We start from the raw sequence: 16118 nt of genomic DNA on the forward strand, positions 1-16118 counted from the left end.
TAACCCACCGCACCTGCTGTGTTAGTGATACACAAACACCCAGTGTTTATAACAACTAACATTGTATATCTTGAGACATTCACAGTCTAACTGTAAGCATAAGTATTTTTGTTTTGAAGCCAGTAGTAACAGCTGTATACTAAGATAACTATTTTTTTTTTGCCTTAAAGCTGTTCAAATACTGAATTATATAGTCAGTTGTTCATGTTGGCCATTGAATAAGAACATGCCTTAACAAACTTACAAGACTCTGCATTCCATTTGCTAACAAGAACATAGTAATTTAATTCAGATTCAAAAATAAATACTGATTTATGTTGTAAAGCAAAGTTTTGAGCCAATATAAGTATTTAATTAGAGCATTCAAAATAACAACGCAAGTTCACTGCCCAAGCAAGTACACCAACAGCGCGTCTACCATTAAGGCAGGTGGAAATGAGGACACAGAAACATAGAAACATCAAATCATGGAAAATACAAGGCAACTGGGCCTAGTGGTCATTTAAGCCTTGACAGTAGCCACCCTTATACCTTACCTCCTTTTTCAAAGACCAACAGGCCAGTCATGCAGCGGGTGTATTTGTGGGCACCCATTCAGTTGCCCATCTCCTTTCTGACAGTAGGACGACGGTCGTACTGCTTAATTTTGAGTGGAAGTGTGTTCCATTGAAGGGGTAAACATCGCATCACAAATATGTGTCTTCACTTTGTTCTATTTAAGTACTGAAGCAAATTTAAATACCTGGTCCCATTCTTAGTGGAGCTCTTTAATTTGCGGAGATATAAGAGGACTTGACTAGTGGATCTCTAATGGCCTAAAAGGCAAGGCATAGACTGCCCATGAGGAGTTTATAAATCTTTGAATAAAAGGACAGTACTTCCAGCATCTCTTGGTGGTGCTTGTCATTAAATCTATGATCTTTTACTTAGGAACTTCTAGAGTATTTTCAGTTTCATGATATGCATAGCAGGACACATTCAAAAAGGGACATTGTATTCAGTTATAGGCCTGATCAATGCAGAATATAGAGGGGTAAGAACTTCTTCAGATCTAGATGAAATACCTTTTGCAATCAGCTGTACCAGTTAAAAAATATTTCCTAACCGCTGTTGCAATGTGATGGTCAAGACTGAAGGAATCATCCACCCGTGTTCCAGTTGTATGATGGACAAGGGGATTGTTTATCAAATGAGATGATATTGCACTTTTTAACATTTGGTTTTAGCCTAGTTTTGAGCACCAGTTTTTGACATGTGTCAGTTCCAGTTGGAGGTTCTATAAATCATAGTTGAGGTTAAGAATGACACCTGGCCTCAACCATCATTTGCCTTCCATATAACAACTGTTTTATAGATACTTGATTAAATGGACAGACTATCACACCTTTGTAGTGAAATCATTAACAGGACTCTTAAAAAATTATAACCACTTCTATTAAATATCTTAATGTTTGTCAGTAAAAACATAGAGACTGACAAAATTATTGTTTTGAGTTATTCCAGATAGCATTAGTCATTATTTCTGTTTCCTTTATAGGGCAGCAAAGGTGAGAAGGGGTTACAAGGTCTACCTGGACTTCCTGGTCTTCAGGTAAGTGACTCGATATTTGTCTTAAAGGTTAAATGATCATGTGATATGATTTTAATAAGAAGGTTAAGTTCAGTGTGACTATTATAAAAACTTTAATCTTACTGCAAAGCTTTGAAAGTAGATAATAGTTAAAATCTAAAAGTATTCAAAACATCAGACCAGTAAATGTGCTTTGAATATATTTGCAATGCAGTGGAAAGGAATTTATAGCTTCATGTCTAAATAAAGTTGCCAAAAAATTGCATAGGGCTTGCTGCACCTACTGTCTACATTTTTTAATGAATGTTAATTTATTTCTATGGCTATTGACTAGGCATAGCATATTTTTGCTGTTATTTTACATTTGACTACAGTTAGCATTTACATAACAGTGAGTACTTATTCAGCAGTCTTCAAGGAAAAAATCTGATCATTTTTCAGCCAAAGTTAACATTTCTCTTGAAATCACTATTTGCCTCTTATCTGCAAAAATTAAAGTAGTCAGTTATGAACCTGATAATTCAATAAAGGTGTTTAAAAAAAAGATAATTACATTGCTGTTCCATTTGCTTTGTCATGCTGAGATAAATTGTGAGTTAAAATACCTTTGATATGGAGTTTAAAAGTCGAAGTGCCCTGTTTTAAAGTTGATTGCAGGCAGATGTATTTATTAATTCGAATCTGCTTCCCTGCAGGGAGAACCTGGTATTCCTGGGAGAGACGGACTTCCAGGATCGATAGGATTAAAGGTGAGCTACATTCAAAGTATCTTTCTAAGTGCCATATTTTTCTTGGTGATAGTCTTAGGGTTTAACAATCACAGAAGTAGGATGTTTTAGGAACTAGGCGGTGGTACACTGATACATAGATTAATGGATGATTAGACTGAAGCACATGAATCAGAAGTAATATAATAGAAACTCGAATCAAAGGTGTTGACAGCGTTACAAGGTACAGTTTAGTGAGCATAATCTCTGCACATAGATGGTGAAGGTCCATCTGGGATACAGAATGCAGTTTAGCATATTATTGTAACAAAATCCTCTCAAGACAGTATAGTGAATAATTCACAGATTGAATTTGTATGTGTAGTAATTGAATAAACCCCTGGAGACATTTACCAGCATGAAACAAGATCAGTGTTAAAATATTCACAAGTGATTTTATAGAACACTGTAACATTGTTTCAATAAAAAGAAGCAGCAAATGATTGTTATGTTTTGGATGTAGAGTATACTAAATACTCTTATGGTGAAATCCAGTCACTGCGTACTCTATATAGTGAGTGTCATCTGTTACATATATAGAAAATGCACTTGTTTCACAAGTGAGTACACAGGGCAGCACTAGCCATATTAATTCATTCATTCATTTATTCTGTGATTGCCTGCTTAGTGCTGTTTAGGGTTATGGAGAAGCTGACACTTATACCGGCACTCACTGGGTACAAGGCAAAGGAATTAATTCTTTATCAGGTGTCATCTCGCTGCATGATGTGCGTGCATAAACACACACACACAACACATGCGCGTGTGCACACACATGCACACACATGCACACGCGCGCACACACACACACACACACACACACACGCACGCACGCACGCACGCACACACACACACACACACACACACACACACATTTGGACAATTTTGGAGGAGTACTAGTTCATCTATACTAACAACAATGTACAACTTCACAAAGAAATTACAGAGATCATTTATTTTTTATTAAACCACTACTTAACCAAAATCTTAACCAGTTCTGGTCCTGCACATGGTCATCACCAGGTAAGACCTTTGTGCTCATCACACAATACTCTCCAAATACCCTCCTTAAACAGAATACTCTCAACCTCTCATTGACATGACAAAAGAATGTTTATACATAGCTGCTGCTTGTACAATCCATTAAGTTGCATGTGGGCTTTCTCTTTAGTAACTTCATGGAATGTATAAACATAACTACTGTATGTGTAAAAAAGTAAATAGAAATGTAACTACTCTGTGTTTAACTGGAACTAAGTATACTGCCATGTAAACAAATGGAACTTTTCTCTCCAGACCTCTGCTGAAAATGGGTATTACCCAGTCGGACTTTCCCAGTGAATAAAAAGAACTAAATAAATAAATATTTTTACTTTATTTATATTTATTTATTGGAGTAGTACACTGATCTCAACTTACTATTTGCCAGCACAGCCCTGGTGAATAGGATCACATAAGGATTACATAAGAAATGAACAAAATATATTTACAGATACAAGGATATACTTAAAAAAATAAATATATATGCATATTTACAGATGCAAGAATATGCTACAGCATTTAGCTCAAGAAGCAGTTTACAATGTCAAAACATGGATGGAAAAATGGAATTATGTTTGGCAGAGGTTTATGGATAAGATGTAGCCATAATGACTGAGATGGATTTTGCTAGAGGGATAGCAGCCAATCATTATATGGAGAGGTATGAAGACATTAGAAGAGGCAAGTGAGAACAGATGCAGGAAAGTATACCATGAGGAGTGGAGAGAGAAAATGTGAGAGCGGCATACAGAGGGAAGAGGAGTAGAAAGGAGAAGAGGTGTGAGGGAGATGCAAAGAGAAGAAGCAAGAAGGATAAAGGAGGTGCAGTAAGTAAGACTGATGGGGCCATATACATTTTGGAAACAACCCTTGTGATTCTCTGAATAGAGATATTTTTCCTTCATTTTATTTTCTTATGTTTTCTTTTTGCCACATTTTGCCATCAGTGCCTGACTATCATCAGCTACCTCTTGTCCAACGGGTTCATTCTTTCCCTGTCACCAGATTAAATCATCATTAAGGCAATCGTCAGGGCTATTTTGTGGTTTATCTGCTTTTTTCAAACATGTCTGTGTACAGTTTGCTGTGCAATGGAACGTAATGTGTAACGGGTTGACTGAAAAGAGCATTCCTTCACTTCCATCAGGGACATTACCTTCTTTTGGCCAAGACCACCAGCTCTGAATCATGGGAAGTGGTTTCTGCTGGTTTCCAGCACCAAAAACATACCTGCCCACTACAGCAACAAGTACACGCAATCCCCCCAACTTCTGGAAGTGGTTTGAAAGCTACACCCTTTCACTTCTCACCTTACCTGACTCCTCCACTGCTGGGGTACTAATCAAACCCCAGTCACCTGGGTTGCAGTCAAGGCTTCATCAGTCTGCATCACTCAGCCAGGCGTCCTTGATTTGATTTGTATTTTCCATGTTGATTCAAAGCACTGTTCTAAAAGTAGTTAATTATTAAATGCTAGTAGAAGCTTGTAGGTATATGATTCAAAGTTACTGAGTGGACAATTATATTATATCCAACATCATTTCAAAAACATCACACGTTATGACAAATGGGAAATGGATAATGCAGGGAATACCTTATTTATCAGTCGTCTATCAATATCACCCGTATTATGTCCATGCCCTTCACATTTCATCCAACAGACTAGATGAGACATTCATTTAATTTGCATGGACAATACTACACCACAGCCATGGATACTGTATAACTGTATTAATTTTTAAGTCCAACCCAAAGGTTGAGCTGAATGGAAACTGGTTAGAAGAAATCAGGAGTACATTTGCCATTACTGTACCATTGTTATGTTACCCCATGCTCTGTTGACATCTTCCTAAAGGACTAGATAGCTAAACAGATGAGAAGTCTAACAGTATCATGCATGAAAATATAAGTAGTGCTAGCACTGTGCAACGGTACTAATTATAAGTGAGTTTATGCTGGTGGCTCCAGGTGGCCATGATGGTGCAGCAGTTAGTGTTGCCGCCTCACACCAAGAGGTTCTCCAGTTTGATTCCCAGCTAGGATGCCTTCTGTGCGGAGTCTGCATGTCCTCCCTGCAGTTGCATAGGTTTCCTTTGGGTGCTCTGGTTTCCTCCCACATCCCAAAGACATGCTGCAGGTGGATTGGACACTCTAAATTAGCCCTAGGTATGAGTGTGTGCATGTGCTTGCATCCTGTGGAAGGTTGGCACCGGGCTGGCAACATGACACTATAAAACTCCACAGCCAATAATTCTGCAGACAGTTGTTCTGCTGTGGTGACCCCCTAATGGAAAAAGCTGAAAGGAGAAGTAGAGGTTTATGCTAGTGGGCCAATGTGTGTGTGTGGGGGGGGGGGGGTGTAGACAGAATGTGGGCTAATGTTACATCACCATAAGTTGTAGTTCTGGGAACTGGGAGTTAGGAAGAAGAAAGATGTATATCAATGACAGTGAACAAAATATACTTAAACATTTATTATAAATAATATCATTTATGCTGCATTGTGCAGTGTGATGATGGTCTTGCTGAGTATACAAAGGAAGGTAGGTTACAGTCAGGCAGGAACAGATACAAATAAATGACAGCTTTCCGAGTTTGTCTTATAATCTCCCATTGCAACTAAAGTGTGTTTTGAGGCTACTACTTAACAGAGTGCAAACATCTTATACTGCAACTTGTATGGTTCAGAAATTTGGAATATCATCATATACTGACATTTTGGCAACAGTCCATTATATGTAAGATTAATTCATATTGATTTATAGAGAAAACACTCCTCTTTTAGCACAGAGATCTCAAAACACTGCAAAATATATCTCTGAAAGCCTTACCTCAATGCATGGTGTGGTGACAGATATTGTGTAATCTACAAACAACAAGTACAAGAAAAGTATCAAGAATCATGTATTTACAGCGAAGGATTCTGCCCCAGAATTATTGTAATATTCTTGAAATTGCTGTACTGAAGACATGAAAAATGACTAGTTTTGGTGAGTCTATGTGATTTGTCAACACACTTTTACCTGAATTCTGTGATCTCAAAGTGAGACTGTATAATCCTTAGGAGGTATGGGAGGTGCAGAAGGAGTTGACCAACTCCCCCACCCCAGCAAATACTTTTTTTTTTGTTGTATGCTCTTAGGTTATGTCTTGGTGTATGCACAGTAATGTTTCAACTTTTTTTTTTCGATATTTTCATGTGGACATTAGCGACATTGACATTTGCGTGTTTAGATTATTTAAAAAAAATGGCAGTTATGGTTATGAATTACTAAACTTTTATTATGGAGGAAGGATTACCCTTGTACCCTGCTAACACTCATTCTAATATAATCATGTATGAAGCTGCCGCATCTTTGAAATAAGAAATGCACTCCATGTTGTTGCAGTCATGGATAAAAGGTTATTTTGCCTTAATTTGCTATGAACTGGTCCTTTCCACAATCTCAAAAATAAATAAATAAATAAGGAGAATGCTTTGTGGGAAACTCTGATATATTTAATATTACAACAGAACTGACTTTTCATAACACCATTGAATTTAATCAATGTATTTCTTGTACTTTTAAAACACTATACAAAAGCTGCAAACAATCAAGTTAAGTATCTTGTACGTTTACACTGGTTAAATGATTTCCTAACAAGACTTGTCTCTGTTTTCCTGAAATATAACATTTTAGATCAGGTCTTCCAACAAATCTTTCTTTTCTGAACTGAGTACTTTAAAATCCCATAACAGAAGTGCACATTTTGCAGCTAATTCAGTTTACCTTTGTATCAGCAGGAACAACATATAAAGTCTGGATGGTGACAGTAAAATTAAAATGTCTCATCCTGGGCTGACATAAAACCTTATACCCTGCAGCCAGCTCACCTATGGTACTTTTGCTATCATGCCCCAGTGTTTAAATGCCCTGCCTCTTCTCAGTGAATGTCTCATGTCTAGAAACAATTTCAAATGCAAGCAGAATTCAGTCAATCCTCTTGGAGATATTTTTCATATGGGATTATTCAAGATGCACTTCCTTATCCTAAATTATTTGTTTTTCCAGATCACCACACACTGAGTTACCCAAATATTTGCAAACGTAATTATATACTGTAGCATAGCTTATCCCTGAAGAAGCTGCCCCTTCCCAATTCCCACTGGATGTCTACTTCAGACTCCAATGGCAAGAAAGAACAGGGTTCATGATGTCATTGGACTCCACTTATACCCCAGCATATTGACGTCAGGATAGGGCTTCCCTCAGTTGTAGGAGGAGGGAAATTTTTTACTGTGGTAGTCAGGTCGGGCAAGGGCTTCCACCATGGGAAATCCTACAAGTGAGAACTGCAACAGTGAAACTTAAGAACATCTGAAATTCCTCTCTTCAATGGCACACTTTTAAGACATAATTACAAGCCTCTGTTTACTACCTGCTGGTCATTTTACCTAGACAAAAGCAACTCCCACTAGCAGGTTCTCTGTGTTGAATGAACTGACATTCATTTTATTCCTCAACTAAAAATCTCTGCCTCTGTCATAACTGCTGAATCTTTATTTCACTGTAGCCGGCTGTATATGTTTTAAAGCGATACTCCATCCAAGAAAGCAATGACTACACTATTACAATCTACTGAGTACCCTGATTTGCAATTAGTCTTTTTAGCTTTCCTTCATGTCATACTCTGCTATACATGTTCTAATTCTGTAATATCATTCTGTGCTGTTGCGCAATTACTCTCTTACTAACCCGCTGTACCAAGACTGTTCTCGTAGTCTTTCTGTTTATTATATGGCATAGGTAGCATTGTCGCCTCACAGTATGACGCTGTCCAGTTTGATTCTCAGCTAGAGCGTCTTCTGCGTGGAGACATGCATGAATGGGCGTACCTTCATAGAAGGTTGTGCGTCAGGCCTGGCAAGCCGGTACGTAAAAATCAACTGCCAATCATTAGCGGACCAGAGTTCCGCTGTGATGACCCCTAACCAGGAAAAGCTGAAAGACACAAACAAACAAACAAACATTATACAATAATGAGTCATTGCTATTCTAAAATTGACTGTATACCAGCAGAAAAAAAATCCAGCTGACAAAGTACCTTTCAGCAGCCAGACTTTTCTATTGGTATATGCTTTTTTAGGATGGCAAAATGCAAGAAAAATCAGAAACATACCTGATTTTCCTTGTATGTAGGCATTGACCCTGATAAAATCTCAGCCAAAAGAAAAAACAAATATCAATGGAGATTGTCTCTTCTCTGTTGCTTCTCCTGCACTGATGTACTCTACAAGTGTGGGGACGTAAGTCCCACACACATGGGCAGTACATCAGCAAATAAGGAATACTGCAGAGAAATACTACAGTTCTGTTATACAAAGACATTAGTTAAGAAAGGTAAGCAATTTCTTTCTTAAATAATGTCATTGTATAAAAGCAATTGCCCTGGTCCCCTTCAATAAACACATCACACCAAATGACATTTGACAACCTTTATTAAATTTCCACAACATAGCTTTGTTCAACAAATTCATTAATTACAACTATTCATGATATAATTGATTATAAACACAGAATAACATCCTTGTAATGTTAATCAGGGCAGCGTACCTACTCACTCTGAGTCAATAAGCAGGGTCGATACCTGTACTCGCTTACTTTCCTTATGAAGCAGCATCTCATCTCACTTCATACACCATTCATTGAATTACTTTCCACCAAATAAGCAGCATCCTTACCTCGGCTTGCTTATCTATTCAGCAAACTTCCTCCAGCTGCTCATTTTCCTTTCCCCAGATCCTTGAAATGAACATCCAGACACTAGAGGGGGAACAGAAGAGGGCAAGCCTGTCCCTCTTCTCCGCCAATCAGCCTGACCAGGCTGTACCCCCTCCCTTCTACCCAAAATTGTTCAACCCACTACTTCCCCTAAAAAGGGAAGGGTCAAGCCAAACATCATTCGGTCTGCCCATCATCTGTAAAGCACCTTAGAATCCCGTCATAAACCCCACCTGCCATACAATTACTGAAACACACCCTAATGAAACTAAACAAAGTAGGATTACTGAAACCCGACTGTACCACCTGAACATCCACACCAAGAGAATACATACCCTTTTAGCCTGCTTCCTTCAAAGCTGAAATCATGGCTCAACCTGAACGGATTGACAACCTATAACCACAACAAAAACCACAAACTATAACCCCTTGAACTCAAATTGCCACCCAGTCAAAACAACTAATATCAAGTCTCACACCCTATCAACTGTAGTCTATCACCTTATCCCAGCAACTACCCAGTTCTGGCTGTGCAACAACTCAATTACCATAGGGAATAGTCTACTCCAAAACTTTATTGTCCTAACCTTAGAAGGCAGAAAACCAGCACCCCTTTACCTAGTTCATGAAAACTCGCCTATGTTCCACAATGAAGTACTCTACATGCCCATCCATAAACTCCCACAATTCACTCATTACCAACCATGCTTAACCCCTGTTTGTCCCTGATCTTTCCCCTCAAAAGCTCTCTTTTCTTATGTTACCTACACCACTAGTAGGTAATTAAGACCTGTCCTACAGCTGCCTTATCCTGCAACCAAGCTTCTTTTAAACCTTCTAAATCCCCTGTAACAATGCACCCAGTTTCTAAAACTACCCCATCACAGACACCTACCTACCATGCTTCCTGAACCCTAGCTACAAAATGCACCCAAACCCCAAGTGAAATGATCCTTGTGCTATTCTGTAACACCTTAACCTGGTATGTAACATTAACATTACCTACTCAAGCGACAAATTTGTCACCCCAAAGATACCACCCATTAGGAACCATCTCCAGCATCCCATCAAACACCTCATTGGCCCTTCCCCCACATACAGTTCATACAACTGGATGAGTGAATACAACCACCCCAAGGTTCCAAGAAAGCAAAGATTAAATTTCACTGGCTTGCAGGAGCCATAGGGCTATAGCATAATAAGTTCCTGTGCTCCTATGAATGTCATGACTGTACTCATCCCGTGGGATACCCACATCCCCGACAGTTTTTCCCTTGACCCCCCTACCTACCTCTTCCTTACTTGCCCCCTATACCAATGCAATAATCAGCTCCCACTAATTAAACACAGAGCTCTAACATGCCTTACTAAGGTAATTACTCAGACCCTCCTTGTGTCCCATTCCAGTGGCAAGAACATCCATCCTATCAAAACATCTCCTTTCAAATCCCCTTTTCAAGCCACAGCATGCTGCCTTCTGCACTTCAGCAATCTGCAGAGAAGAAAAGAAAAAACAATAAATTCTATGTGCACACATACCTATAATTACTTAACATGGAGGCACTGACAAGGACCCCTGCCACCCCATAAAGAGTTTGACAAACTCTGCACCAAAGTATGGCACCAGCCCCCCCCCCTTTTTTATACTATGACTCATATCCCCTTGGACAAGAGTGATAAGTGCTACCCGCAGAAAGAGAACCAAACTTGTCTAGCTTGTAATCATCCCCGAGCTAGTAGCCTAATAACTTCCTATGATACTAAGAGTGCTGTGACTCCACTTCACCTACCTGAACCCCGTCCACATTGACGTGCCTTAATGAACACTAAATAACATGCATTACCTGTAACCTCATCAAGCCCACTGCAGAAACCGAAACTCTTACTTATGGCCAATGGCTGTTGCTCCCTTTTACTATTGAATGCAAATGCCCAAAAGCAGGAACAACTTTCAGCGTTAATCTAACATATGTATATAAAACCCAACAATGAAAAGCAGAGAGAGGCAACCACCAGGCTTCCAATAATCCAGTCTTGTTGTAAAATTTTAAAAGTCTTTTAATACGTGCACTAGGTAAGCGTTTTCACTAACCGCTTCATCAGACCTTGAAAACTTTCCAAATACAAACACTTGCTTATAAAGCAAGCACATGATGCAGAAATAATCATTCAATTAACATTTAAAGACATAGACATTATATAAAATAACGTGAATTTCAAAAAACTGATCCACTATTCATCTACCAAATAAATATTACTACATTAACAGATACTTGTTACTAAGCTAGTTAGTAACATTAAATTGTGCAAAATTGCATATCAAAATGAATTTGTATCAGTCTGACTAAATAAATGCATACATCGTACTAAGCTAATAAATTCGAATGCGTCCTATATTCAAATTCTTCAGTCAAAAGACTCATCTGTTATAAATACTAATATAAGTGGAAAATACTAAACAATAAAATAATATTGCCCTACAAATTGTAATATATGTAATGCTAGCACAATATTTGCATTGAAAATAAATACAACATAAATCCGAGTTACCATCCTTTTGCTATATTATGCATCTAAATTACAACTAAAGGAAATATCTATAATGCATAGTGTTATTTCCACATTGATGTTTACAACTTCGCATTCACACACCATACACATTAAATGAAATGCAATAGACATTATATACAGCATGTACAATGTCAGTGTTTATATGCATACTCAATCAAATGCCTATTAGACAGATATATATCAGTATCTATGGGTATCCTCAGATAATCAAATGCCTATTAGACAGATATATATCAGTATCTATGGGTATCCTCAGATAATAACATTAATAACATATCTGAGGATACCCATAGATACTGATATATATCTGTCTAATAGGCATTTGATTGAGTATGCATATAAACATTGACATTGGACATGCTGTATATAATGTCTATTGCGTTTCATTCAATGCGTATGGTGTATGAATGCGAAGTTGTAAACATCAATGTGGAAATAACACTATGCATTATAGATGTTTCCTTTAGTTGTAATTTAGATGCATAATATAGCAAAAGGATGGTAATTCGGATTTATGTTGTATTTAGTTTCAATGCAAATATTGTGCTAGCAATACATATATTACAATTTGTAGCGCAATACAATTCTATTATTTAGTATTTTCCACTTATATTAGTATTTATAACAGATGTGTCTTTTGACTGAAGAATTTGAATATAGGACACATTCGGATTTATTAGCTTAGTACGATGTATGCATTTATTTAGTCAGACTGATACAAATTCATTTAGATAGGCAATTTTGCACAATTTAATGTTACTAACTAGCTTAGTGACAAGTATCTATTAAAGTAGTAATATTTATTTGGTAGATGAATAGTGGATCAGTTTTTTGAAATTCACGTTATTTTTATATAATGTCTATGTCTTTAAATGTTAATTGAATGATTATTTCTGCATCACGTGCTTGCTTTATAAGCAAGTGTTTGTGTTTGGAAAGTTTTCAAGGTCTGATGAAGCGGTTAGTGAAAGCGCTTACCTAGTGCACGTATTAAAAGACTTTTAAAATTTTACAGCAAGACTGGATTATTGGAAGCCTGGTGGTTGCCTCTCTCTGCTTTTCATTGTTGGGTTTTATATACATATTGTTACAGTCAGTGGAGAGGCATTTGCTCTAGTGGGTGTGCTGTTTTTTGCTATTGTTAATCTAACATACTGAACGGTTAATATAACAAATTGTACAACCAATTAACTCTGAGATCACAATCTCAAATGCCTGTCCTTCTCTGACTGGCAGTGTAAGTCCTCTACCAAAACTCAGCAATTTTGAAATCCACTTACTTTGTCATTAACTGCTGCCCACTCATGTTCCCCATGTGTAACCTCCTCGCTCGCTACTGCTTCCATCATCTGCGAATTCACTGTGTCTCGCCACAACTGGTACTTGGCACACCACCATCTACAAAGAAAAGGACAAAATTAAACCCTCTAATATGTAAAGAGAAGGCTCCACATTATACCCACCTATTCCAAATTATAGCAGCAGCGTTCCAAAGTCCCCATCTTATATGCTTCTCATGCTGTATTTCTCTGCATTGAAGAAGTGCTCCTTGGGTCTCCACTGAAGATAAATAAAATAAATAAACAAGGCTTTAAATATTGGTCTCAGAAGGTTGCTAGAATAACAGGACCCATGCCGTCATGCATTTTCCAGAGAAAACAATGCCTGAAATGCAAATGTGTGTCCCCATTCAGACAGCATTCCACAGTAAACCACCAGAGAAACACAACCTCCCAAAGAAATGAAGACTCACAAGCCTAAAGCAGATGTAAATCACCCCAACCTCAGGCTCCATGCACCTCTTACCAACTTAGAAAGTTGATAGAATAACAGGTTTTGCATTAGCATGAATTTTCTGTAGGGTATGAAGTCTAAAAACTCAAAGGTATGTCATCTCTAATCAGTCTTTAATGATTAGCCACTGATTTGCCTGAAAGCCACAATTTTATGACACTGAATCAAAATCTAAGGTGCATTGTGGACATTCTGTGAAAATCTGTACCGTAGAGAGGTATGACAGGTTATGAAATGGGCATAACAGCAATACCTAGGCCAGCATGCCACCACTCAAAACATGAGAAGTCCGAAAACCAGGCATCCACCATCAATAACCCCACTGTACCTAACAGCTTTTTTTTTTAATACAATACAGCAACATTCTGCCACCCAGCCAAAATCCACACAGTCAAGAGGCATGTTGAAATCCTGGACAACATGTGCCCACCCTCTACAACATCATGGTCACAAGAGACATTCCCCATTCCATCCCAAAATGATGCAGCATCAAGATCAGGTGCCCAGTCATACAGAGTTACACTCTGGTGCATTGTCCAACTATAACATCATTAGCTTCAATGAAGCTGACCAAAGTGCGATGTACAACTCCGGACACACCACAAAACTCCACACACTCCCCCTAGGCTGACTTAGAGGAAATGGGAGACAACCCGAATGAAAACCCACCCCAAGCATTCCTAATACATGCTTGAAAACTGCGAGCATAACAGAATCTGCCCCACCAAGCAATTTGAAGGGCAAACTGACCTCTGTTTCCCCAGTGACTCCTATATGCTACTCCCTGCAGTGATTTGCTAGTAACCACAAACTCCACCCGAAGCAGACCAAACTCAAAACACAACCAGAGATCCAGACCTTCTGGCGCTTATAACTTAAAAGTGACCGAACCACAATTTGCATTCACTTTCACCTACTGAAAGCACAGCCCTTTCAACTCCTCCGAAAATAGACTTACTATAACTCCCCATTTGATGTTACAATTAATAATGGAGGAGACCGCCCAGCATAATACAGATAGCATGAGAAATTTTTTGAACTTAGGAGGTACTGGTGATTCCCAAGACTTCCAACCTCCCCCTTGCAGCCGTTACTGCTTACTGTGCACGTGCAGCACCTGACTGTTGCTGGCTTTATATCTCAGCAGTGGAAAATGCACACTTCCCCTCTTTCTACAAACTATGTTAAATAACCCAGTGAACTGCCAGCTGCCATTACTGAAACCACATAAAGGAGCTGTTGGACGTACCATTTATTTATTTTTTTTTAATTAGGTGTTGACCGTGGACAGCAGGCATAACGTTTACACACTGAATAAGTAACCTACCCTCCCCCACCACTGACATCACCTAAGCTAAACCACTACAATCACTAACTTTCTTCCACCCCCTCTCCCCCAAAAGAAGGAAGAAAATGGTAAGATGCCAGTCTACCCATGGAGCATATATTCACAGGCCCGTTCCTACTACCCACCAAGATGCAACCATCGTGCAGCCAAACTTTTTTTTTTTTTTTAAATTCGTAACCTACCCAGAACAGGCGTGGTGACTGATTGAAATACCTTACGAGATCTGATGGCTTCAGTTCTGACCATGAGTCACCACGCTTGCACTGCAACACCCCTCCAGAAGCTGATTCAGAGCCCGCGGAAACTCCTGGCTGCTTTGGCTGAAGAGATTCTCACAGAATGGGCACGGTAGACTGCCCTTACCATTGGAACCCAGGCAAGCAACCCTTACACTTTTAAGTGTGCTTTCATGCGATGAAGACCACCCCGGATAATGTATAATTATCTGCACCCGCCCCTGCTATTGGCAACCACAATGCGTACTACGTAGCGCCCGTGACACCACCAAAACTGCAGATTTCCAGCATTCAGTGATTTAACCCTCCAAGCTATCATTCACTGCATCAGAAGACTACAAAATTAAAAAGAATACCACTCATCTGTGCCCCATGGTCAGCCATATTACTCTTTTCAGAAACTGAAACTATGAGGCTATGCAGAGCCTGTGATGCCTCCCAAAGACTGGAGAATCAATATTTACTAAGTTAACAATCTGAGTCATCACTATATTCATCATAAGACTACAAATTATAAGGAGCTCCACTCAGCCACCCCCCGCAACCACTGCAGACCATTATTAATGAATCAACCATCTGACCTAATAAGTATAACCATCCACTCCACCACACTGCCCTAACTCTAAGTAAAAGAACACATTTACCGACTACCCCTAGACTGGAGAAGAAAACTGACCAAGAAATACCAACATACAGGCTCTTGAGAAGGAAATTAAATAAAGAAATACCTACTTACAGACCACCTGCTACTAACCAGTACCCAGAGGCCTAACTTTCTCCTGGTATACCTACTGGTCGTCATGGGCGTACTCTGCCTTTAGCAAGTTCACTCCAAAATGTGATTGCTTAACCCAGATACACTAGACTAAACCTCTGAGGTCCCTCCCCATTCTTATCTCATTTCCTCCCAACCATCCCTGCCTCCACTTAACCCTTTCACCTTCCCAACCCACTTATCTCCTCCTAATATCAACCTACCCCCCCCCCCCCATGAAGATGTCCTGGGGCAAATGGTTTGTTGCCAAGCTT

The 16118-nt window shown here is 38.9% G+C and overlaps 1 protein-coding gene across 1 annotated transcript in view; it reads left to right on the forward strand.

Moving 5' to 3' along the window:
* The window catches only part of LOC122797026 (collagen alpha-1(XXI) chain-like), a 1114432-nt gene that overhangs the window by 264040 nt on the left and 834274 nt on the right, over nt 1-16118 (forward strand). The window contains exons 14-15 of the mRNA XM_044065795.1: nt 1538-1591; nt 2266-2319. Of these exons, the coding sequence (XP_043921730.1) occupies nt 1538-1591; nt 2266-2319 (108 nt within the window). The remainder of the gene's footprint in view (nt 1-1537; nt 1592-2265; nt 2320-16118) is intronic.

Source organism: Protopterus annectens, chromosome 3.part0, assembly GCF_019279795.1.
Source record: "Protopterus annectens isolate FY-2018-M chromosome 3.part0, PAN1.0, whole genome shotgun sequence".
Classification (NCBI taxonomy): domain Eukaryota; kingdom Metazoa; phylum Chordata; order Ceratodontiformes; family Protopteridae; genus Protopterus; species Protopterus annectens.